General features: G+C 38.6%; 1 protein-coding gene across 2 annotated transcripts in view; it reads right to left on the bottom strand.

Moving 5' to 3' along the window:
• Positions 1–24,067: 24,067 nt before the first annotated feature.
• Positions 24,068–27,750, bottom strand: part of LOC124605630 (lysophosphatidylcholine acyltransferase) — a 691,248-nt gene continuing 687,565 nt past the window's right edge. For both annotated transcript variants that reach the window (XM_047137446.1, XM_047137447.1), the window contains exons 9-11: positions 27,642–27,740; positions 27,362–27,503; positions 24,068–25,012 (exon numbers count right to left, since the gene is read on the bottom strand). In XM_047137446.1, coding sequence (XP_046993402.1) covers positions 24,885–25,012; positions 27,362–27,503; positions 27,642–27,740 — 369 coding nt within the window. In that variant the 3' untranslated portion in view covers positions 24,068–24,884. The remainder of the gene's footprint in view (positions 25,013–27,361; positions 27,504–27,641; positions 27,741–27,750) is intronic.

Here is a 27,750-nt window from a genome sequence, read left to right as displayed (position 1 = left end):
AGTGCGATTCCATTGTGTTAACAACTGTGCCACCTTGCTCAGAAGCTATAAAGCTTCACCATATATTTCACAACGGTTTCCTGTGAACATAAATCTTGGAGGAGCTGGCTGGAGCACTGTGGATGTATTTACCTCGTACCACTGGTGAGCACTTACAAATTGTCGTCACTTTCAGTCTCTAATGAAGTAGCATTACATTCTTCATCTCTTTCTGAACTTGTAAATTCAATGTAAAACCCAGGATCACTATAGTAATGTTTTTTTTGAAAGTACTGACAAAACAACAGTATAGGAGAGTTTCTGAAAGGGCGCGTCTTTTTGTCGAGTATCCAAAGCCCCACACGTTAAAGACGATATCTAGTGGCACCCACCCCAACCTAAACAAGACAGCCAGGCTACTTGTTCAGTACCAGGTGCTCCCTAGCGGCCGAAGATGTAATTATCCGTACTGAAACGGATATAAGCGGGGTTTTATTTTTTCGAAGGTCGCTTCGTAAGTTGCCCTAGTATACTCGGGAGTTTAAGGATCTGTCAAAATAATAAAATGGTTCAAATGGGTCTGAGCACTATGGGACTTAACTTCTGAGGTCATCAGTCCCCTATAACTTAGAACTACTTAAACCTAACTAACCTAAGGACATCACACACATCCATGCCCGAGGCACGATTCGAACCTGCGACCGTAGCGGTCGCACGGTTCCAGAATGTAGCGCCTAGAGCCGCTCGGCCACCCCGGCTGGCTGTCAAAATAATAAAAACGACATAACGTGGGATCTTGTATTTAGGGGTTAATAAATATTGGTGTGGTACTGTTTCAAATCAAGTTCTCACTTTTACTTTTAAAACACTTTATTTAAAATATACACATGTTGACTTTATTAAAATAGGCGCACGAAGACTGACTAATGCGCCTCAACACACATATATACACAAACATCTGTCACCACTATCGATATTTCTCGAACATACTCGATATCCGATATAAATGTATTACAATTCCAACACGCCTCCTTACATTTATATCGCGATGTTTAACATATTCCTAATTTTAATGAATTTTTCTTTACATAACGACTTTGTGAATATATCTGCAACATTTTCATTCGAATCTACTTTAACAATATCAATGAGTCCCTGTAAATAATACTCATGCACAAAATGGTAATGTACTTCTATATATTTTGAATTCTTTGTGAAATTACCAAACTTCGCTATATTTAATGCTCCTGAATTATCTTCATATATGACAATAGGTTTTTCAAATTTAACATTAAAAATGTCTAAAATATCATGTACAAGTTTCACCTCGCTAACAGCTTCAGACAATGCTACATATTCTGCAAAAGTTGAAGCCTTTGTGACACTCGCTTGTTTTCTTGACTTCCAAAATACAACATTACTAAATAATCTAATTACATAACCAGAAGTTGACTTTCTATCCACACTATCACCTGCCCAATCTGAATCCACAAAACAATCTAATATCTCAGCACCTTCATTCCTACAATAGTTTAATTTCAAATCTTTAGTTAAATATAAATATTTCAAAATTCTCAAAGCATATTTAAAATGAGTACTACTGTAACAACTTTGGAATCTGCTCAAGTAATTCACACTATAGCTAATATCTGGTCTAGTACCCGAACTTATGTACAAGAGTGCACCTATCAAGTTTCTATATCTAACGTCATTACAATCTTCATACGCTGGTTCTAACTTTAAATTTACTTCCATTGGAGTTTTGTACAAGATCGAATCTTCAATTTTATATTTCGCAGCTAACGAATCAATGTATTTTTCTTGACTCAAACTCATAACTCTTGTTTCATAATCATAATTAATATCGATGCCAAGATATCTTTTTACCTCACCTAAATCTTTCATATTAAATCGCTTTGACAATAAGTTCTTAATCTTAACAATTTTTTCTTTTCTCACACAGCAAATGAGCAAATCGTCGACAAAAATAATCAAATAAATCAAGACATCTCCATCTCTCAATACATAAAGACAATAATCATATTTACTTCTTTTAAAACCTAAACTTCTTAAAAACTCGTCAAGACAATTGTACCAAGCTCGTGAGCTTTCTCGCAAACCATACAATGCTTTATACAATTTACAGACTCTACCCGTACCATCATCATATCCTCTTGGCTGCTTTACATAAACTTCAGATAAAACTTTACAATTTAGAAACGCAGTCTCTACGTCCATTTGTTCTATAACCAAACCTTCTTGACAACAGTATGACAACAAAATCTTTAATGTTTGCATATTGGTTACTGGAGAATAAATATCCTCAACGATTTCTTTTTGTTGAAACCCCCTGACAACTAATCTTGCTTTGTAAACACCCTCTGATTTCTTTGTGAAAACCCACTTTACATCAATGGCTTCTTTATCAACTGGTTTATCTACTAATTCCCATGTTTTGTTTTTGTTCAAACAATCAATTTCCTTATTCATCGCTTTTTCCCAATAATTTGATTCGGCACTGTTAATCGCCTCCTCAAAGCTTTCCGGACTATTTGCACTGCAAAAGTTTACATAAATAAAATTGCTGTAAACATAATCATTTAATATTTTTGGTTTTCTTTCTCTAGATGATCTCCTCAACTCAAGTACTTTCTCTGATTCATGATTATCAGAAAGCTTTTCATTTTTCTCAATTTCCTTCTGTTTTTCTATTAGTTCAGTTTCATTTTCTATACTTTCGTGTTCAGAATCACTAGAATATTCACTTACTGAATCATAATCTTTAAACCCAATACATTTAACACCACTTTCAACAATGTCCACATGTCTAGCAACAACTATCTTATTATTTATTAGCACTCTGTAGCCTACTTCACAATAACCCATTAAAACCCCCAAATCGGCTTTCCTATCCCATTTCGACTTTCTCAGTTGCTCAGGTACTCTTACAAAAACTCTACTCCCATACAACTTCAAATGATTAACATTAGGTTTTTTTCCCAGTAATATCTCATAAGGAGTTTTCTTTTCAATGGTGTTAGCTAAAGTTCTGTTTTTGAGGTATGCTGCTGCACAAACCACTTCAGGCCAAAATCTCTTGTCTACTCGCGCTTCGGCTAGCAGACACCGTGACATGTCCATGATGGATCTGTTATACCTTTCAGCAGTACCATTAAGCTCATGCACATAAGGTGGACAAGCATTCAATACAATTCCTTTTTGTCTCACAAATTCATAGACATTTTCATTTAAATATTCCTTCCCATTGTCACATCTTATCTTTTTAACAGTTTTCCCAGTGAGATTCTCAACTTCATTAATATACTCTACAAAACATTTGTATACTTGATCTTTAGATTTTATGGTGTAAACACGAGCTGCCTTACTGTAATCATCAATGAAAGAAAGAAAATATCTTTCCCCATGCATTCCAGTAGTTGAGTGAGGCCCATTTAGATCTGTGTGAACAATTTCTAAGATTTCTTTTGCTTTGGTTCTATTATTTTTAAAAGGAACATTATGCATTTTGTTTTCGATACAGATTTTACATTTCATAAATTCTGATTCTAGTTCTGAAGGAACCCCATCTAACAATTGATGTTTACATAAAGTATTTAGATAATTGAAATTAACATGTCCCAAAATGCGGTGCCATTTTTCCTTTGCTGTCATATTATTGTCTTTACTCATAACATTAACATTAACTTCTCCTTTATTAATAGTACTACTCATTTTATACAACCGACCCTCTTTCCATGCAATCGCAATCAATCCATTAGCTTTATCAAAAATTTTTGCATTATTCCCTACCGATACAATTTTGTGATTATCTGTAATTTTAGCATAACTGATCAAGTTTTTGTCTATGTCTTTTACAAAGAAAACATTTCGCATATTAATTGGAACCATTTGATCATAGACAGGAAAATTACTAATTACATTACCAACTTTAGTAGCTTGCAAAATTTTTCCATCAGCAATTTTTACATTTATAGGTTGTTTTAAAGTTATACTCTTAGAAAAATATTCCTCATTATTAATAACATGATCAGTACAGCCACTGTCTAATAACCAATTGATTTGAATTTGATTGTTATTACTTGACTCTACTGTTCTATTTTGACCTATCATAGAATTAACCTCTGTTATAAAACTACTCATACCATGATCACTCTGATGGTAACCTTGCTTGCTGTGATGCCGACCGCTGCTAAAACCATGCTGCTCTCCTCGACCACGTTGCCTGCTGCCATAACCTCCACGCTGCATGTTGCCGTAATATCCACGCTGTACATTGCTATAGCCTCCACGCTGCATATTTCCATTACCTCTGTCGCTGCTTTGAAAATGTACTCCACGATGCCATGTGCCTCTGTTACTTGTTCTTCCCTGGGTACAATCACGTTTGAAGTGACCTGCTTTGCTGCATCGATAACATACTTGCTCCTGATTTCTTGAATTCAATTTTCTTTCTGTGTGAAATGCATTTGATTTTACCTCTTCATTTCCAGTTTTTGCATTCAATAATTGAATCTTACTTTTAACGTATTCAACTGTCTGGTCCTCTTCCTTCAAGACGTCCACTAAGTCCCCAATATAGCTCATTGACTCTGGTAACGTTCGCAGCATATAATTTAACTTCTCCTTTTCCGTTACTTTGGCGCCTGCAGATTTCAGCTCATTTACAGTTTTTTCAAATGCACTGAAAAATGTCCCCGTATCACTGTAATCACTTAACCTCAATTTGTCCAACTTGTTTCTGCATAATATTTGAAGGGCTGTAGACTCTTTCGAATATAATTCATCAAATTTCTTCATGATCTCGAAAGCACTTTCTCTGTCACTCACGAATTCTAGTTGCTTATTTGTGATTGCACCATAAATATAGTTGATAGCCTTCAAGTCCTCTTCATCCCACGTTTCGTTGTCTGAACTCACTTTTGCCCTCGTAGTCACTGTATAGCATTTCTTCATTTTTAGGTACATGATTATCCGCTGCTTCCAGTTCCCATAGTCTTCGCCATCAAATACAGGAATAGTTATATCAGCCATGTCGAACTTTCTGAATAACACGCGACGGCCACAATATAATATTTAACTTCTACTTTTCTTTTCAAGAACCACGCTCTGCTACCATGTTTCAAATCAAGTTCTCACTTTTACTTTTAAAACACTTTATTTAAAATATACACATGTTGACTTTATTAAAATAGGCGCACGAAGACTGACTAATGCGCCTCAACACACATATATACACAAACATCTGTCACCACTATCGATATTTCTCGAACATACTCGATATCCGATATAAATGTATTACAATTCCAACAGGTACAAAATCAAATTATCAGAAACTACTTCATCTACCTGATTTTATTCACTCATGTCTTTCTGATTGCCATGTTGGAAAAGTGCAAGATGGATTTTGCATGATCAATTATACTGTAAATCCATGCTTGTTGACATGGAAGATGTCATTCTCTTGAATGGATCGCTAAGAAACAGCGTCTGCTTCAGGAACAGCTCTATAAGATGCGGACCGCGTATTTACGCGATGTATTTGCGGTGTGGTTTAGCTTCTACTGGAATAATGAAATGTAAATTGCCATTCTCGTATTGCTAGCATGTTATTGCTACATTGTGAATCTTCTCCAGATTTTAAACAGACACTGCTGACTTAAAACAAATTCAAGCCTCTATCGAATCGAAACATCCAAAAATAAGCGCAAAGTATAATCTGTTTTTGAAGGTTTCCGTCAAAGTAAATGCAATGTTCTACGTTGTCTCAGAGAAAAGTTTTAACAAATAAACAAGATCTGCATAACTAACTCTCACTTTCATTTTGTATGCATTACAAGTTTAAAACTACCGTACTTCAAATCATAGGTAGAATTTTCGTTTTCACTCAAGAAATTTTGCAATTGCATCATTTGTAGAAAGCATTCGAATTAGGTAATCTAAGTGCCGCACCACTAACCTTACCATTTTCTAACCAGGTACGAGGAGAATGTTGAGCCCAGTTGTCAGATTAACTCGTATAAAAGTATAGGGCTATTACAAATGATTCCACCAACTGCTAACTCCATTCGGCGATGGTATGCGCAGTTTAAAGCTTCTGGATGCCTCTGTAAGGGGAAATCAACGGGTCGGCCTGCAGTGAGCGAAGAAACGGTTGAACGCGTGCGGGCAAGTTTCACGCGTAGCCCGCGGAAGTCGACGAATAAAGCAAGCAGGGAGCTAAACGTACCACAGCCGACGGTTTGGAAAATCTTACGGAAAAGGCTAAGGCAGAAGCCTTACCGTTTACAACTGCTAGAAGCCCTGACACCCCATGACAAAGTCAAACGCTTTGAATTTTCGGCGCGGTTGCAACAGCTCATGAAAGAGGATGCGTTCAGTGCGAAACTTGTTTTCAGTGATGAAGCAACATTTTTTCTTAATGGCGAAATGAACAGACACAATGTGCGAATCTGGGCGGTAGAGAATCCTCACGCATTCGTGCAGCAAATTCGCAATTCACCAAAAGTAAACGTGTTTTGTGCAATCTCACGGTTTAAAGTTTACGGCCCCTTTTTCTTCTGCGAAAAAAACGTTGCAGGACACGTGTATCTGTACATGCTGGAAAATTGGCTCATGCCACAACTGGAGACTAACAGCGCCGACTTCATCTTTCAACAGGATGGTGCTCCACCGCACTTCCATCATGATGTTCGGCATTTCTTAAACAGGAGATTGGAAAACCGATGGATCGGTCGTGGTGGAGATCATGATCAGCAATTCATGTCATGGCCTCCACGCTCTCCCGACTTAACCCCATGCGATTTCTTTCTGTGGGGTTATGTGAAAGGTTCAGGGTTTAAACCTCCTCTACCAAGAAACGTGCCAGAACTGCGAGCTCGCATCAACGATGCTTTCGAACTCATTGATGGGGACATGCTGCGCCGAGTGTGGGAGGAACTTGATTATCGGCTTGATGTCTGCCGAATCACTAAAGAGGCACATATCGAACATTTGTGAATGCCTAAAAAAACTTTGAGTTTTGGTATGTGTGTGCAAAGCAATGTGAAAATATCTCAAATAATAAAGTTATTGTAGAGCTGTGAAATCGCTTCAATCATTTGTAATAACCCTGTACATTACATCGAGAACTTGTTGAAAGCACTGCAAAATAACGATTTTTCAGGAAATATAGTTCACTTATCATGCCTACCGTTCAGCAAAATTAAGATGCAGTGTGGGAGGCATGTTGGGAGGAGGAGGAGGAGGAGGAGGAGGAGGAGGAGGAGGAGGAGAAGAAGAAGAAGAAAAAAACAAAAACGAAACGGAATAACGTTGTCGTGGGCAGAGCTTGTGCAGTACGAATTTCTGCAACTAGGCCTGTACAGCGCAACTCACTGCCAGTTCAGTGGCGCCTGTGTTGTCGACGTGGCTTGTTCTGTACATCTGCAGTGATCGTTTTAGCGAGCGGTGTTTTGTTCTTGCTTTTTTATGATGGCGAGTTTAAGTGAACAGCTGGCAATTTTGAAATTTTGTTTTCTACTCCGTAAAAATGTTACCGAAACTGTTTTAATGTTGAAAACGCTTTACCAAGGTGATACTGTGTGACTAAAGTGTGCAAGTGGTTTTCGTCGATTTCAAAACGGCGACATGTAGATAGATAATATACATCGTTCCGGACGCTAATCAACAGCCCAAATAGTCGAAAACACTGAAAAAATTCGATAGGTTGTGCTCACAGACCATTGACTGACAATTGATCAATTGTCAGAGATCGTGCAACAATGTTTGCGAAAAAAACACCCCGATTTGTGGCAGACAGGAGACTGGTTCTCTCACCCCAACAGCACACCTGCACACACAGCCATCTCTGTTAGACAGTTTTTAGCTAAAATGACATGGTTCCACTGCCCCACACACCTTACTCGCCTGACCTGGCTCCGTGCGACTTTTTCTCATTTCCACACATGAAAAGGGGGCATGAAAGGACACCGACTCGACAACAGAGAAGTCAAAAGAATTGAAAGTATAGAACACAACTTCTTAATGATGTGTTTCCCTGGACAAATTATCATATCCATGGATCTGGGCAGGTATTAATTCAAATTTGCTAGCTGTTGCAAGCCACGTTTCTGAGTGAGTACGGGGACAAAGAGAGCTGGTGAACTTTGTTAGTGCGGGTTGCATACATCAGGGGCAGGTATGCTCTCAGGGGCAAACCTATTGTTCTCCTTTGATTGATTATTCTGCTAAAAGGATCCTTTCATTTGAGTGACAGGTCCTTAACCTATTGTCCCCCTGCCTCCCCCCTCCCCCCACACCCCACACCCCTCAGGAAACCTCCAACCCATCCCTTCCCACTCGCTGCTACAGGTACACTGTCAGGTCTGAGTTATTGGAATAGCCCCTCTCATTCTTATCAATTTGATTGACTACTCAACTAAACTGATCAGTTAATTAGCCTCTCCCCCTCTGGTAAACATCCTTCCATCCCACCCTTCCTCCCAGAAATTGGCAGGGAAAACACTCAATTGATCGGTCATTTGGGGCGAATTCGATTACAATGTACGGAATATTGTTTAAACATTTATACAATGTATGGAATATTGTTTAATTATTTACGGCTGTGCATGAAATATAGATTCAGTCTCGTGATGCCAGTTGAGGAGCTACTCGACCGAACAGTAGCGGCCCCGGTCACATCATAATGACCGGGAGAACGGTGTGCTGACCACATGCCCATCCTTATCCTCAGCTGAGGATGACACGGCAGTCGGATGGTCCCAAATGGGCCACCTGTGGCCTGAAGACGGAGTGAATGGAACATAGATTATTTATGTTCTACATCTACATATATTATCCGCTAGCCACCAAGCGGTGTGTGGCGGAGGGCACAATTCGCGCCAAAGTCACATTCCCCCCCCCCCCCCCCCCCCCCCCCCGTCACTGTTCCACTCGTGGATCGCGTGAGGGAAAAACGACTGTCTCAACGCCTCAGTACGAGCTCTAATTTCCCTTATCTTTGAATGGTGATCATTGCGCGATTTGAAAGTTGGTGCTAATAATATATGCTATACATCTTTGGTGAAGTTCGGATTTCGGAATTTAGTGAGCTGCCCCTTCCGTTTAGCATGCCATCTATCTGCAAGTGTGTCCCACTTCAAACTTTCTATGAGATTTGTAATGCTCTTGCGATGGCTAAATGTACCAGTCACGAATCTTGCCACTCTTCTTTGGACCTTCTCAATCTCTTGAATCAGACCCAATACAGACTAACAATACTCTAAGACTGGACGAACTAACATATTGTAAGCTATTTCCTTTGTTGAAGGACTGCATCGCTTCAGGATTCTACCGATAAACCGCAATATGGAGTTGACCTTACCTGTTACTTGTGTAATATGATCATTCCATTTGAGATCATTTCGAATAGTCACACCCAGATACTTGACGGATGTTACCGCTTCCAAAGACTGGGCATTTATTTTGTACTCGTACATTAATGGGGATTTTCGCCTTCTTATACGCAGTAGGTTACACTTACTAATATTGAGAGATAACTGCCAGTCATTACACCACACATTTATTTTCTGCAAATCCTCATTGATTTGCTCACAACTTCTGTGTGATACTACTTTCCTAGAGACTACAGCATCATCGGCAAACAGTCTAAGGCCGCTGTCAATACCATCAACCAGATCGTTTATGTAAATCGTAAAAAGCAGCGGACCTATTACGCCGCCCTGGGGCACACCTGAAGTTAAGCTTGTTTCTGTTGAAGTCACCCTGTTCAGGACGACATACTGCTCCCTGTCTGTTAGCAAATTTTCTATCCAACCGCATAAATTATCGGATAGACCGTAAGCGCGCACTTTTTGGAGCAAGCGACAGTGCGGAACTGAGTCGAACGCGTTTCGAAAGTCGAGAAATATGGCATCTTTCTGGGAGACAGTATCTAGAGTCTGTTGTATATCATGCACAAAGAGGGCTAGCTGTGTCTCGCATGACCGCTGTTTCCTAAAACCGTGCTGGTTTCTGCAGATGAGCTTCTCAGAGTCTAGAAAGGTAATTATGTCTGAACACAAAATATGTTCCATGATTCTGAAACAAATCGATGTCAGTGAAATTGGCCGGTAATTATGTGCATCCGATTTTCTACCTTTTTTATAGATTGCTATGACCTGGGCCTTCTTCCAGTACTGTGGAATTTTCCGCTGTTCCAATGATCTCTGACAGATGATGGATAAGAATTGTGCTATATTTGTAGCATAGTAAACACAAAATCTTACAGGGATACCGTCTGAGCCATATGCTTTCCTGGCGTCTAAGGATCTTAGCTGTTTTACAATCCGAGATACACTAAACACTATGTCAGCCATCCTTTCGTTTGTTCGATAATTGAAAGGGGGAATGGTGCTGCAGTCCTCTACCGTAAACGAGTTTTTGAAAGCTAGGTTTAGAATTTCGGCCTTCTGTTTATATCATCAGTTACATTACCCGTTACATTAAATAATTTGTCCGGAAATCGATTTCAGTGTATAGGATATTGTTTAAACAATTTAGACAATGTGTGGAATATTGTTTAAATAAACAATTTATGGGATTCAAGGCAGTGTATGGAATATAGTATATTTATTTGAAGTATATTTCAGGAAATTGATCGCCCCTTCCATGCCACCGTATCCCCCACCTCTCCACCTCCCCGCCACTACCGGGAAGTTGGTGGCTCTGTAGTGGAGAGGACGAATCTCAGGAAGGGAAATTGAAAGCTATATTGTTTATCTATTTACAAAAATTCAGTTTGTAGAGGTTGGATTTCTATTGCTCACCATTCTCTGCTTTTTGGAATAATGTAGGTCTTGTAAGAAGTAATTAAGCCGATCACCCTTCTTTTTAATCCAATTGCGCACAGTATAATTCCGAAGATGTAGACTCGACATTATTTTCTAGAAACCCGAAACTTTAGCGAGGTGCAGCGTGCTGTAAACAACTGAGTAACTAAAAACTTATCTGTGAAGATCTTTACGTGAAAACTCTAAAAAAATAGAGGAAAATGATATTTCCACTAGCAAATACCGATGTCGGTGATATAACAGATTCCAATCATCCTTATAATTTACAAAATCAACTAAGATATTTCTCATGTCTAGAGAACCAACAAACGCGTCTTCCACTCATCTTTCACCTGCTAGATGCGCACACGACAATCGATATTCTCTCAAACAAATAAAGGCAGGAAATGTGCAGAAGCAGTCAATCGGACAATTTACATAGGAGGGAATATTGATCCAGCGCAAACACGTGTCCATATAGAATCTTCCCAAATTTCCACGGAGATCAAATGTGATCCCAAAGGCTGTCCAACACATACTGCGTGTTAATTCGCTATTCAGCCATCTAGAGGGCGACACGGTTAGGTCAGCTACGTTCCTGTACCCCAACCAGTCTTTCCATTCGGCGCCTCCTGCTGTTAGCAGGAAACGTGAATCATTCCCACCACAGGCCACTGCCACCGCGCGTCACACACCCCTAGACAGAATATTTCAAGGAAGCGAGCTACATGTAAATTTTATCACTGTATTTACAATTAAATTTTGCTATTGCGGTCTCAATTGGACATTTGACAATGAGTGAAGTATCAGAAATATCCCATTCTGTCGGCTGTGGCTCTGGATATAGAGGTATCTGTACCATTCTGATGACTTTACATACTTTTCCAACAAAAAAAAAAAAAAAAAAAAAAAAAAAAAAAAAAAAAAAAAAAACCTTTCATTCCATGTCAAATCCATACCTTCCCTATGACTGGACATAGTAAATTTTCTTTGCACATGTCTGACCACACACACACACACACGTGTGTCTGTGTATGTGCAGATGGATATATGTGTGTGTGTGTGTGTGTGTGTGTGTGTGTGTGTGTGTGTGTGTGTGTGTGTGCGCACGCGAGTGTATACCTGTCCTTTTTTCCCCCTTAGGTAAGTCTTTCCGTTCCCGGGATTGGAATGACTCCTTACCCTCTCCCTTAAAACCCACATCCTTTCGTCTTTCCCTCTCCTCCCCTCTTTCCTGATGAGGCAACAGTTTGTTGCGAAAGCTTGAATTTCGCGTGTATGTTTGTGTTTGTTTGTGTGTCTATCGACCTGCCAGCACTTTCGTTCGGTAAGTCACATCATCTGTGTTTTTAGATATATTTTTCCCACGTGGAATGTTTCCCTATAAACAAAGGTGAGGTGACTTACCGAACGAAAGCGCTGGCAGGTCGATAGACACACAAACAAACACAAACATACACACAAAATTCAAGCTTTCGCAACAAACTGTTGCCTCATCAGGAAAGAGAGAAGGAGAGGGAAAGACGAAAGGATGTGGGTTTTAAGGGAGAGGGTAAGGAGTCATTCCAATCCCGGGAGCGGAAAGACTTACCTTAGGGGGGAAAAAAAGGACGGGTATACACTCGCACACATACACATATCCATCCACACATATACAGACACAAGCAGACATATTTAAATATGTGTATACCCGTCCTTTTTTTCCCCCTAAGGTAAGTCTTTCCGCTCCCGGGATTGGAATGACTCTTTACCCTCTCCCTTAAAACCCACATCCTTTCGTCTTTCCCTCTCCTTCTCTCTTTCCTGATGAGGCAACAGTTTGTTGCGAAAGCTTGAATTTTGTGTGTATGTTTGTGTGTCTATCGACCTGCCAGCGCTTTCGTTCGGTAAGTCACCTCATCTTTGTTTTTATATATAATTTTTCCCACGTGGAATGTTTCCCTCTATTTATATATATATATATATATATATATATATATATATATATATATATATATATATATATATTGTAAGCCTGATGCTCATGGTGAACCTATCACACATCCCCTACTACTAAGTATAATACTTCACCAATAACTGATTGCAAGACACCTTTTTCGAACCTGTCTGCTACAGTAAAATTTTGGATAGTTCCTATGCATCTTGCAACTACCCTTCAGACTCTGTGCTGCCACCCTGCAGCTTTGGACATGTGATCGTTCCAATATAAGTTGGAACTGAGCAGAAGCCAGAGAGAGCTATATCTACCACATTCTGCAGCCTGTGTAGAAACAGGCTAATCTGAGTTAGTGCGACAGGACCATGTTTTGAACATTCAATGGAAATGGGAACATGTTATCGTAGCTCCACCAATAGTGTATGAAGTGTAAGGCCTGCTTCTGCAACACAAGGTAGTATACAAACAGTACAAACAGTTACGGTGGTGTTTATTATCAGAAAAATTAGGAAGACTCAACATCCATACAGGTACTGCAGTCTGAAGCAGATCCGCATCCCTCAGGGTCCATTCTCCTCAATTGCCCCAACATTCTAACATCGTTTTTCTGTACCACCCAACAGGGAAAAATTACGAACTATAGAAGCTCTGCAAACTTGCTCTGTTGGAGATCTCTACATGTATTTCTCTCTTCCGACGTATCGAAAACAAATACCGTTTGCATGCCAGCATCGTGCGCATGTGGTGGTTCTGTTAAATATACTGGTCTTGATCCATTGGAGCAGGTGGCCAGTGAGTGAAGTCGCCTGCACAGACCGGTGTAAAGTGTCAAACACCATACTGTAGGAGGATGACCGAATCATAAAGATGTATTGGTCACAAGAAAGGCTCCATGTGTCATTGTTTGAAACATTGTTTTTTTTTCTGCTGTAACATGCTTTGTACACTGCCAAACATTTTGTTCTTACTGCCACAACTTCGAGGTCTGTGGCAGGTTGTAAACTGACATTAAGACATTCTGATCCATTGCCTCTCACAGAAACCTAGACGTCACACAGCGTAAATCATGGTGTTGCTACCAGAAAAACACACACACACACACACACACACACACACACACACACACACACACACACACAGGAAGAGCTCTGCAGTGTTGTGGAGCGTTTTTAAACACTGCTGGCCGAAGGAGATTGATGACCTCTACATATAAATTCATCTGTCACATTGACGAGGTAGCTGATGACTGTGTTCCGTTTCTGTTCATTCCTCATATTGCCAGTCATGTATGTGATCACTGTTTCGGTGCTAGCCACCCCCAAAAGATGTTGCCCATCCACGAAAACTCTTTCTCCAACTCAAACAAGTGATGTCAGTCAATCATTATGTGGTAACCAACATCGTACCAATGGACGGATGGGACGGAAAAGAAATCCCCCCAATGTACTGATATAATAAGCATTACGTTGATTGTGTGAACAGTTTTACTAACTTTACAGTAATTTCAACACCAACCAATGATGCGAGAGCAAGCTTTCCAATTTCAGTATCATCGCTAAACCACCACTCCTCTACTTTGCGAGTGCCATTGTGAACGTAGGTAGATGAGTGTGCAGTACATCCATTCATTGTTAATTCTTGTACATGTACATCATCAAATTATACAAGACAGCGATCTACGTATTTCTAACACCTCGAGCATAGTGCGTAATTTACGATCTGTCTCTATGGAGTCACAGGACATTCTCGTATTCTTAGGATAAAGTTAGAGACTGAAAGACCCCCCCCCCCCCCCGTACTGCCTTTGACCAACACACCTTACAGCTGACCAGGAGTAGACCACTACATTCCGCATCTTATGAATAAATGGAGCTTGCCAAATCCACACCCATCCAAGTGCACAAGATTTCTCCAGTTGTGGTGCCTCTGGCGTAAAGCGCCATATCTTTGGGCTCTAGCATCTTCGCACTGCCTTTGTTCTATCTCCCTTGGGGCACATCTTTTGTATTGCCATGTTGTTGTTGCTTGCTTCAGTGCTAAATAAATGTATAAACAACATCTAAAGCGTGTTAGTACTGCCCTGCAATATGTGTTCACTCCACGTCCTTTTCCTTCACCCTCTTCCTTCCCCTTCAACCCTTCTGCCTGAAGGAGCCTCTGGCTCTGAAAGCTTGGCTAATTATAATTTTCTTTTATGCATTTGTTCTGCCGCAACTTGGTGAGCAGATTTTTTATCTATCCATTCCACGTGGGAAAAATATATCTAAAAACAAAGATGCTGTAACTTACCAAACAAAAGCGTTGGTATGTTGATAGGGACACTAACAAACCCAAACACACACACAAATTTCAAGATTTCGCAACCCACAGTTGCTTCATCATCAGGAAAGAGGGAATGAGAGGGGAAAGACAAAAGGATGTAGTTTTTAAGGGAGAGGGTAAGGAGTCATTCCAATCCCGGGAGCGGAAAGACTTATCTTTGGGGGGAAAAAGGGACAGGTATACACTCACGCTCGCTCGCACGCACGCGCGCGCGCGCGCCCACCCACACACACACACACACACACACACACACACACACACACACACACACACACACACACTTGTTTGCATGTCTGCATCAAAAGTTTTGCAGTAATGGATCTTAAAAAACTGACTGTTCTTAGTGACGGCAGGCCACAATTGGCATGTTTGGTCATTAGGGAAGAAAGTGTGTTGGATGCTGTAGAGACTAATCCAAGCACCAGCATGCATGTCACTGCCTTAGACTTAAGAAAGTCTCATAGCAGTATCAAGAGTGTTTTGAACGCTGAGCCATTACACATCTTTCGTCTCCAAAGGGTGCAGTTATTACAACCCAATGATCATCCCGCATGTGTGCATATCACACACTGGTTTCTGCAACAAAATGGTAGCATTGCAATGTGCATTTCCCGGCTTGTGTGTTGTCCACAGATGAGGCCACATTCACTAACGATGGCGTATTCAATCATTACAATGAGCATTTACAGGCATCAGAAAAGCCCCACATTGTGTGGCACCTTATGGCACAACATCGCTTCACAGTTAGTGTGTGGCCAGGTTTGATTGGGAACTGCTAAATCAGGCCATACCTTTTACCATTCCACTTTACTGCCATGAGCTATCAGACCTTTCTGGAACAGGTCCACTTCAGCTTGCCCAAAGATGTTCCAATAGATGTGAGATACAGCATGTGGTTCTAACATGATGTCTGCTCATTTTGGACTGGTTCTTCATAGCCATTTCATTAGCCCATTCCTGCATTAATGGATTGAGTGTGATGACCAATTCTCTGGTCACCACACTCACCGGATTTATTTAGCCTAGATTTCTTTCTGTGGGGAGCCATGAAATTTCTGATGCATCACTATCCTGTGGAATCTGAAATGAGTCTCTTTGCAAGAATTACCTGCACAGCTACTACAATCAAGGAAACTGCCAGTACATTTAAGTGTGTCTGACAGTCAATGTCCTGTAGGTGTCAGACATGTGTGGCACCTGATGATGCAAGCTTCGAGTATCTGTTGTAACATTAGAGCTGTATTCATGTTATACACCATGTGTACTCATTACGCCTTAATGTTTCATATGAATCACTCTTACATTTCCCTTTTGATCTTCAACTTCTGCTACCACTTACCCCTCACATTTGCAGCTATTGGTTGCTTTTCAGTTTTCAATCCTTGTGATGTATCTCACCTCCCCTAGAAGTTTGTCACAATGTTTCTGGGCCACCCTCTGTATGTATATTTATATGCCACATATATTTTTGAAAAGTAGTGTATGTCCATTTGTACATTCACTGGAGTACTGCATAACAATATGAAGTAATTTTGTCAAAAGATTTTTGTTATCAACCTTTCCCATTCAGATTAGGAAAAGGATAATCGATACTCTCCATAGAGCAGAGATGCCGAGTTGCAGACAGGCGCAGCAAAAAGACTGTCACACAATAAGCTTTCAGCCAACAAGGCCTTTGACAAAAAAAATAGGGCACACACTCGCACACGACTGTGTACACGCCCCCACACTCACACAACATACAATATGCAACTTACACACACATGACCACAGTCTCTGGCAGCTGAAGCCAGACTTCCCATTTATATAGTTTATACATACTTACATACCATGTAAATTTAAAAATATGTAGCCTATGTCCACCTGAACATTTATTACAGAATCACATCAAAATTTGAAGTCAATTAGTCACAAACATTTTGAGATTTTAGGTAAAAGTGTTGAACTAGAACTTGTCTTTATGTTGTAGTACAGATTCATTAAAAATTGGTACTTTGCACAGTCATAATAGATCTGTAGTTAGTATTTCATGGGAATCAAAAAAGAAGTACAGACAGTGAGATTCAATCTAGAGACCTTGCACTTACTTGTTTGGCTTCAGACGCCTGTTGCGCTGGTGACCATACAAAGTATACAAGCATGCCTAAAATTTTCAAACTTAGTTTTCTCAAAAATGGTCGGGAGTTGCATCTTCCTGTTTATATATGTTGAAGTCCTAGATGTGCCCACACACTCTTTCAATATAAATGAAATCGGTGTGGAGAAATTTGTATCACCCCCTTGTTAGTGTTGAAACCACACACCACAGAAATCATCTGTAGTAGAATGAGAGTTTGCTGGATAACTACTGAGGTCCAAGAGTCTGCAGGAACTATTTCTCTTGTTGGCCCATTCACCAGAAACAGAGTTATGGATAATCTCAAAATACGTGCAAAAAGTCATTCATCAAGCTGAAAGAAGTAAAGGAGAAACATGTGTTCCCATGTGTTTAGACAAATTTAAGACACAAGAAATAATAATTCAACATGGAAATGTAGTGGCCAGTGTACAAGAAATAGAAGCAGTAGGTTGTTGATTACTTTAAGACAGAAGTAGTAAGGTCTCATGAAACTTGGAAGACCCAGCGTTGTGTTAAAAGATGTGGAAAGTTATCTGTGAAGAGTTAGAAAACATTGCTGTATAAACAAACACCAATCAAAACAAACACCAATCAAAAATCAGTTGAGAGATAAATTAATGTTCTTTTCAGAACCAGACAGGAATCTGTTGTATCTGGTGTCAGAGAAATTCACGTGGCTGATGGAGCAAAGACTGTACTTACCAGCCATGCATTTAATGCAGCACAAAATTCAGACTTGAAATGCACGGCCAATAGCTCAGGAAATTCATTAAATCCCCTAATACTCACAATCCATCATAGAAGAAAGCACTCAACAGCAGTTAGATGCAGGGACAATTCAGCCTTCCTCTAGTCTAAGTTACAGTGTCTAAAAAAAAGGAGTATCCATGGCAAGAAAATTTATTACCTCTGCATTGGTATGCAAGCAGTGAATCAATTTATAACTCCTTGCTCTTATCCATTTTCCTCCATTGACAAAACAGTTGACCACTAGGGGAACAGCAAATATTTTACCACAGGTCGGATTACCAATTTCTCCTCAGGATAGACCTAGACCCAAGACAGCACCTGTTGTACCTTCTGGGCTATATGATTTCCTCAGACTGCCTTGCAGACTAAGAAATGCACACACTACTTTCCTTGCAGAGTTGCTATTACATGGATTGAAACTCACTATGTTCTTCGTGTATGTCAATGATATCATTCTCTTTTCTTGGTCAATCAAGGAACATTAGAATGACTGAGAAGTGCATGGTCACAATTCCAAAGTGCAAACCTGAACTCAAAACTAGAGTAGTGTTCTTTTGTGAAGTATCCAGTGTACTACCTGGGCCACATTACAAGTTCCGCACACATTAAACCCCATCCACACCTCACAGAAGCCGCTGATGATTTGCCAGGGTCAAAGAACATAAAAGAACTACAATTGTTTCTGCATCTTGCAAACTATTGTCACAGATATCTCCAAGATTAGGACTTGGTCATGAAGCCTTTGACTAAATTAGTGAAAATTGGAGAACCTCTCCATTGTACCACTCAATATGTCATATGAGTACAGCAAATTAAGGATGTTTTGACAAAATTACTTTTATTAGCTTATCCAGACTTTGAAAAACCATTAATTCTGTCAAGTGAAGTCAGCAGTTAATACATTGGTCATATTCTAAGCAAGGAACAATATGATTTCAAAAATCAATTAGTTATGAATTCTGACAGCTTAACAAATCAGAAATTAATTATGGAACTACCAACATGGAGCTGATAGATCCGATATTTGGTGTAAATTACTTCAAGTCCTATTTCTACGGCAAAGATTTCACAGTAGTCACTGAGGATGCCGCACTAGTATAACTTCTACATTTAAGACCAGAGTAGTCACTTGACATGATGGGCCCTGGAACCCAGTGGTGCGATTACAAAGTCCAGTAAATTTACCTAAAATGCCAATGCACTAAGGAGGAAAGTCTGCGTGCTGCAAGCAGAGGAAGTGCACAGAGCTGAATTGGAATAAGCACCAGGAAAAGATGAGAATGCCAGCAGCTTGCCACCCTGCCAGATTTTGTCTGATGATGGTATCTTATACTGTAAAACCCCACAATAGAGCCAATTGGTAATATTACAAGTACTGCAACGATGTGCCACTGCACAGTGTCATAATAGTACTCAAGCTTCTTACAGCAGGAAGTGGGCATGAAATACCCTTGTGGCCACAAAATATTTGTGGAAAGATTAATAGCATGAAACTGAAGATTATATCAGTGCCTGTATACCTTGTGCACACTGCACACAATAGACTCAGTCTAATATTCCACTGCAAAAACACAAACTGTAGCCTACAGACTCTTTGAAATAGTAGCTTTAGACATCCTAGGATCATTTCCAAAAATACAAAAAGACAAAAAGTACATATTATCAATAATTTATTGCTTCTCATGTTTCCTAGTCTTGCTCTCAATTACTGACATGACCACAGAAACTGTGGCAAAAGCATCCATTCCACATTTGCTTCTGTGTTTTCAAAGTCCTGATGTGATACTGACAGATCAAGAGAGAAATTTTGTGACTTCATTACTTGTTCAAGTTTGTAAACTTTTTAGAACGAAGAAATGGAGAACACCTCTTCATTCTAAAGAGGATGGAAGACTGGGGTTCATGCGTAAAACTGTAACTTAGATGCTTTCTTATTACATCAATAAAAACTACAATGACTGGACAGGTATCTGCCATCCATTATTTCTTCCTACAATAGTAGAATTCATGATTTAACTGAACAAAACTGCTACAACGTTTTGTACGTGCAGAAAATGAGCTTCCATTTGAATTAGAAAAATTACTGGCAGATACTGACTTAGGTGAAGTCAATGGATTAGCAAGATGACTTAAAATAATATAGAAAAATATACAACAGAACTATTCAAAGGCAATCGATAGGCAATATTGCCACTCTAATGATCAGGTGACTGGGTTCTATAGAGAAATCCTGTGGTTAAAATTAGGGACCATACCGTATTTTGGAACTCACATCACCTGTGAGTGTACATTTCAACAGATTAAAGCCATACTTCCATAGAGAAAACTGTCATCTATGTATATACTAAAAACTGATATCTAGTACTCTATTCAAAATAGTTACTTATAATCTATACAATTCACCTAGAAAACTTATCCACTATAATGATGCCTCTGATTTGGCTCCTTTTATTGTTGAAGAAATTGTGTGGGTTGACTACATTTTTCTAGAATTTTATCATTCCTCCAAGTCATGTTTTAAAATTTCAACAGTCATGGGAAAATGGTGTTCCTTAATTTCTTAATGATGCTATGTTTCCTTCTTTTTCTGTTTCTCCCTCTTCTTCCATTAGTTCTTAGTATAATGAAAATGGTGTGTGTCATTGCAAAGGATAGATTGCTAGTAACAGTAATTAATTATGTTATAAAAGAAATAGGGGGACAGGAAAACAAAAAAGAAACTGGCACAAGTACACACTGTGCTGTAGCTTCAGCCTTGGTGAGGAGAAGAATGTTTACTATTCCTCCCCCACTGGTGTTTAAGTAATAAAAACATTACTGGCATCACACATTGATTGTTTTGGTACTGTTTGACTACTTACAGCTCACCAGAGGAAGCATAAATGGATCAAATATATGTACTTTTCAGTCTGTTCAGCTTTTTTGCAAATTCAAATGTTGAGCTCACTACTTAGCTTTTGTAGTCATTTTCTTCCCAAAGTAAATTAAAATTTTGCATATGTCATTAGCAAAAATAAAACATGTACTGGAATTTAAGACCAAATTGTACCTAATGACTTCTTTTTTAATTTTTTGTTGCAGACTTAAGTTTCTGAAATTTGCTTTATTTTTCTGATAAGAATTTTTTAAAAAAATTATGATGAATGTCTTTCTTTTATAGTTACACTAAATTTTGGTGAGATAACCAAAAAATACACAGACTCCTACATAATGACAATGAAATTTGTACAGTAATGAATTTTCTTTAAGCACAGATAAAGAAAATCTTGTCCTATTTTTCTAACATAAATACACATAAATTAATACTTTCAGAGATACAAAAATATACAGGAATTTTATTACACTCTGCGTGACTATTGACAATGTTAAAAAAGCATTTCATTTTTACAGATGTTCAATACCATAGGAAGGCACATAGCAATTTGATGCTGTGTGCACTACTAACAGTACACACTAAATAATAAGCTTACACTATCTGATCAGTAGGAATGTGAGATACTTTCAAATTTCAAAGAAGAAAATACACTTTTTGAAATTTAAGTTTTTGGTCTTAAGTAAGTACAAGACAAATGATACAGTGAAAGTTACAGCACTAAAAAATCATATTGGTATCCGATACAAAGATTTATTTCTGGTGTGTAAACAAGTTTCTAGTGACTGAAAAGAAGAAAGCAGCTGCTATCAGTTATTCAGGTAACAGTATGTTTATGTGAATATACGTCACTTTTGTGTGCCTGTTAATGTTTCTTGAAGGTAGGGAGCTACTTACAACGTGCTTTCATGGAGCATGAGAGGAATGAGGACAGACAGAACACTTAAGAAGACGATCTAGTGCACGTAGCCAAAAGAATAACTCAGCAATCAAATCACTATGAGGAGAAAATGGAGAATGCTGAAAAGGCAAATGCAAAGAGAGCACTAAGAGGAAATAAAGTATAACATACAGTATTTATTTAGAAATTCGATGATGACCAAGTCCACAGCCTTCAAGTCATTTTTAAATGAAATCATTCCGCTCTGCGCTGTTAAAACATTATTTACTGCAATTGCAATTTTGACTCATGGTCATTTTCAAGCACTGTGGGATGTTGTAACCCACTCGAAAATATAAACTTGTGACGTGTTGTCTAAGAGCAGTTGCATTTGGAGTAGTGAATTTATCTACTGCTCCAAAACATTAGAAAGTTGGCGAAACAATGATATAAACACACAGGTTTAAATCTTGTCAATAAGTTAATCATTTGCTATACTATGGCTAGTGTATAGTGGCACAATACTGATGAGTATGAAGTGCAAAGTTAGGCCTGCATTGTTGGAAGAGACAGATGCACCTAACATAAATGGATTATCACCAAATGAAATAGTTGCATGTTAGATTTTATGGTCTTATAGCTTGTTGGTTAAGAGGGTAGTTGCCAGACTAGCAATCTAAAGGTCTGGGGTTCACTTCCCAATCAATCCTATGATTTTTTTTCTGTCGTTTATAACTTCCTTTATCCTTGTAAATTGTTTGTTAATGTGAAAAATGCCAAATTGCACCAGGGTTTGAAGCACATATTAAACCGTAGGGTTCCCATTTACTTATGGCCTGAAAATCTTCACACAGTTGGTTTGCCTGGTAATTATGTGAATAGGGTACTAATGCATGCTGGACACTGAGCCCACTTTCTGGACACAAAAGTATCACTGCTCATGGTCTAGCATACCAACAACCTTTGAAAACGTAAGTAAAAAAAAAAAAAAAAAAAAAAAAAAAAAAAAAAAAAAAAAAAAAAAAAAAAGTGGCATTTTGCATGGCCATTTTACGGTTGTGATCCTCAATTCAAAGACTGGTTTGATGCTGCTCTTGATTCTTTATACAGAACACACATTGAAGCTGCTAACTGTTAGGTATGTGAAAATATTTGTAGAACCATTCAAATTTTATACAGGTGTTCTGTAAAATTTATGGCAAAAAGAGGCCATTATAGCACAACTAGGTTTTGCTTATAATCATCATTCCACTGCCTGAATAAAAATGTGAGTTAAAGATATGATAATGGAAAAAAGAAAGCAGAGTTGGCTTAAAAGGTGAAGCACTCATCCTGATGAGAATATTCACTATTTTCGACAAAATACCCTGAAATTGATGTAACATCATAGTTTTGTGGCAATATCGTACATGCAGATGAGGATCACATCTCAATAAGATGTGCCAATGCTACAAAGCCATTATATTCTCCTACAAATGTGTATAATTCAAAAATAATTCAAGGTAAACACAGAGGAATTATGTTGATTAAAATGGCTATTGTTCAGACTGCCATCTATTTCCATTGGCTACAGAATAAAATTAATAATCATTTGCAAAACCAATTTCATTATCTGATATACAGAGTCATTAGTTCTGGAACTGATCAGTAATGCAAAAGTTCTGCAAGGTTCACAGGAGAGCTTCTGTAAAGTTTGGAAGATAGGAGATGAGGTACTGGCAGAAGTAAAGCTGTGAGGACGGGGCGCGAGTTGTGCTTGGGTAGCTCAGATGGCAGAACACTTGCCCACGAAAGGCAAAGGTCCCCGATTTCGAGTTTCGGTCCGGCACACAGTTTTAATCTGCCAGGAAGTTTCAATACAAAAGAAAGTGTGAATTGTGAGCACAAATTCATATGGGAGCAGAGTAGAAACGTTGCTCTGCCTTGTCATATGGACATATTTGCAGCTGTGTTAAGAAATTAAACTTGAATGACTGGAGAACTGCAGAGGATTGGCAACTTGGGGCATACTTTAGAAAGTGAACACCAAGAATGAGTGGAAGGGCACAGAAATGAGTGTATATTGATCATTCTGAAAAATGTTAGCAATCCAATATGCTTGTGTACAGTATTATGTGATGGCTCACTTTTACAGAGGAAGACTGTTGGAAAGCTCAACTAGAACTTGCTGGTCCCAAAGTTTGAAATACCCTAATAAGACCAAGTGTCACTACTTACATGCCACACATTAAAATAATTACAGATATTAAATACTTACTTCAGTAGTACTAAAATTTTATATGAAGTTAACGAGCCATCAAGCTGCATGACATATGTACTAATCCAAAGATAAATATTTTTGTATATAAAAAACTATTAGTGTATAAAAGGTTTCAGCTGCAGTAAAAAAAATAATTTATTGCTTGTAGCTCCATTGGAGTTTTTCAGACAAATTCAATTAATTATGGTACATCAGCAAAGACTTGTAATTACACGACTTGTTTTTCATAGTCAATTACATCAGTTTATCTTCGCGACAAAAAATAGTAGCATAATATGCAATATGATGAAAGTCTGTTCAGCAATACTAGACCCTTCACATTATCTACTGATCAGAATTTAGTGAGAAACAATCATTTGATGCATAAAAATACAGAGTTACACAAAACTGTTTTTCACAAGATTCCACCTTCAGTATGATCACGTTTATGTAACATTTTCCAATGAAGTTTTCTAAAAATGCAAAACTCCATGCTTCTGAATGATAAGAAGAGAACACAAATAAATCCAGAAAAGTATATGACAGAATATGCTGTTATAAAACTAGACTCAAAATATTCTGAATAATATCCTACTATTGCTGTATTTCACTGTACATTAGCATTTCTCTGAATATCACATCATAAAACACAGGAATGAATTGATTAGTACATTATTCAGTCACTAGATTGGTAACATTTGTGCAGATTCTCCAGTACCTTTACACAGATCTGTTGGTAATGTACACTGTATTCATCCCCACAAAATGGCAGTTGAACCTGTCATGTTAATGTCTTACATACAAGTCCTTGTAACATCCAGTTTGACAACAGGCAAATAACAAAACTGCTGACTCCAACCCACTCACATGTGCAGTGAATTATCTTCAGTCTTGCAGTCATTGCCACTGTCACTGTCAGGCGTAGTCATTATTCACTAAGAACCACATTACATTCTGTTCATTCTGTTTTACTACTTCCTGTACTCAATAGACATTCCGTGCTCAAACTGTTCTTTAGATTCCACTGGTTACTACTGAAGAGTCCTGTGCAATCCGACTTGTGCTGCAGAAATTTTGTAAGTTCATCTGAAACATACAAAAGACAATGTTTGTACGATTTTTAAACAAACTTTAACAGCAACTACATTCATTAGCTTATGCTGTAAACATGTTGATTTGCTGCAGACACATGGATTCATATATTCTTAATATTATGCATTTCAGCCCCTCTGTCCTCCTTTCCAAAGGAAGTAGCACTAGTGAGGAAAAGTTTTTCTTTTTGTGTGAGGGTTGGCAACACCGAGTGGTAGAAGGGAATTCCCTGACAAGACTGAGCATCACAGGAACACGCGAGTACGTAAACTCACGTTGTAGTATCCAGTTGCATGAAAGATGTCAAATCCCGCCGAGTGTGCTCTGTTTGCTGTAATCCGCTTCCTACTTGCGGCAGGTCTACTTGCAGGAGTAACACCTACTGAAATTTTTTTGCAAATTGAAATAGTTTATGAGAAAGATGCTGTAAACTGAATGTGTGTGTGTGTGTGTGTGTGTGTGTGTGTGTGTGTGTGTGTGTGTGTGTGTGTTTAAGTGCTGTAGGGAGTTCAGTGGTGGCAGAACAAATGTTCATGATAAACAGAGGAATGGAACAACATCCATTTCGGCTGATGAGTTGGTGCAAAAAAAATCAAGGAAACTGTTCTTGAAGACTACCAATTGACAGTGGGTGAAATTCCTGTGATGTTTCCACAACTCTTCAGAACTCTCTCCGAGACACTCTCAGAAGTGCTAGGATATCAGAAACAGCATGCAAGATGGGTCCCAAAACAGCTGACAGAGCAGCACAAGAAAAATCAGATCAACAGCTCCCGCAAATTTCTTTAATGACTTGAACTGGAAGGTGAGCATTTTCTGAGCTCTACTGTGACTTGAGATGAAATGTGGGTGGCTTGTTACATTTCTGAAACAAAAAGGTAGTCATCACAATGGCATCACACCAATTCCCCAGTTTCTAAAAAATTCAAAACCACAATTTCAGGCAAAAAAATCATAGCCCCAGTGTTTTGGGAGTGAAAAGGCATAATTTTGGTCAAATTTTTGCCTCAGAGGGAGACCAATGCACAACAATATTGTAAGATCCTAAAAATCTCAAAAGGAGGGGAATGCTGATGAGGGGCGTGTGCTTGTTGCATGGCAACATCCGTACCCATGCACCCCATTAATACATACATGCTCTTGGACTCATTTAGTCGCGATGTTGTGAGCCACCCCCATATTCCCCTGATATGGTGCCTTCAGATTATAATCTTTTCACCTCCCCAAAGGCACATGTGACTGGAATTAAATTTTCACCTGATGAAGAGGAACAGGAGGTGGTTCTGAAGTAAGGGAATGTGCTGGCAGGAGAGTTCTTCGAGGAGGGCGTAAAGAAACTTGTGACATGGCTCACCACAAGCATTGAACAGGATGGTGATTATGTGGAGAAAATAGTCAACAAGTGTAACAACAGCATTCTGTAATTTTTTTCAAATATATTTTTCTAAAAAAAATATAAAAATCTAGTACACTTACTTTCTAAACATGCCCTGTATAAAAACAAGTTATCCAACAGAAACAGGATTTAAAAAACACACACATTTGACTATGGTATAGCAGACATCTTTTTCTGTTTACCCCCATGGTTGATGATAATATTATCAACACGTATAATAGCAAAAATAAGTGAATGCCTGTGGAAGAAGAAGAATTACATCTTCACATGGTCAACCTCTCTTCAAATGACAACTATGGAGAAATATAGCTATCCAGGGAATCAACATTGCAGTAGTGAAAATGTATGCAGAAGAATAATAACAAACAATAATAATTTCACGGCGGCCTTAGTGGCTTCTTGTGGCAGACAGACAGTAAATGCAAGAAAAATTAAATGAAAAATATGACTACTGTCTCATAGTAATATATTTTATTAACCAATCTACATTCTGAAGTACAGTTTCTCCTTCAAAACTTCTTATTATGGAGGATCCAAAGCCACAACCATAGCCTTAGCTAATAGCTCTGGAATTCAAACCAATTAAAATTACTGGAAGCCTGAAATGATTTTATTACATCAAATCATTGCAAGAGAATGTGTTTGAACATTTTGCCATTCTTCTGTCATTTAGATGAAATACTTGAGTGTAAAATAATATTTTTAAGAGTTTACTACCATAATTATTAGCTTGTTTTTATCGGTGACACTATTCACTTTTCAGTTAGATATGAAGCCTATTAGTACAAAAATATTTGATAAGGGCATATAAAACATTTATTCTCTTCCTCTGGTCAAATGCCTCATTTGGCTTCATTTATTTTCCTGAGTGAGTGGTGACCCATATTTCTTCCTGTTATAATACTGTATATAACTTGAGGTGTATGTAGATGTGAGCTGACACTTACCGTGTGAGATATGAGCTTTGCCAGTCTTGTCCAGATGGCTGCAGAGCTGAGCAACCTCCATGGGTGCCATACCCAATGTATGTTGCAGTACACCAGGCAGATCTGACTGGCTTAAACTGCCATCTTCCCCTGAACCAAACACCTATGATACAAAAATTACAGCTTTAGACACTACCATATCCTTTGCATTTTTATAAGTCTCACATTAGTGGAGATTGTAGGTCACTGCATTCAAAATAATCCATTAAACTTTTGTCAGGAAATATCAGAAGAAAATTACCTGGAAAACTATAGGGATAATGTCTGATGTTTTCTTTGCCTTTGATATCACCAACACTTCAAAAATGTATTCCCTGACATCAATGACTCCAGAGGATTCCTGCAATGTA

Source organism: Schistocerca americana, chromosome 3 (genome assembly GCF_021461395.2).
Source record: "Schistocerca americana isolate TAMUIC-IGC-003095 chromosome 3, iqSchAmer2.1, whole genome shotgun sequence".
In the NCBI taxonomy this organism is placed as follows: Eukaryota; Metazoa; Arthropoda; class Insecta; order Orthoptera; family Acrididae; genus Schistocerca; species Schistocerca americana.
This window is presented reverse-complemented; position numbering and strand designations above follow the sequence as displayed.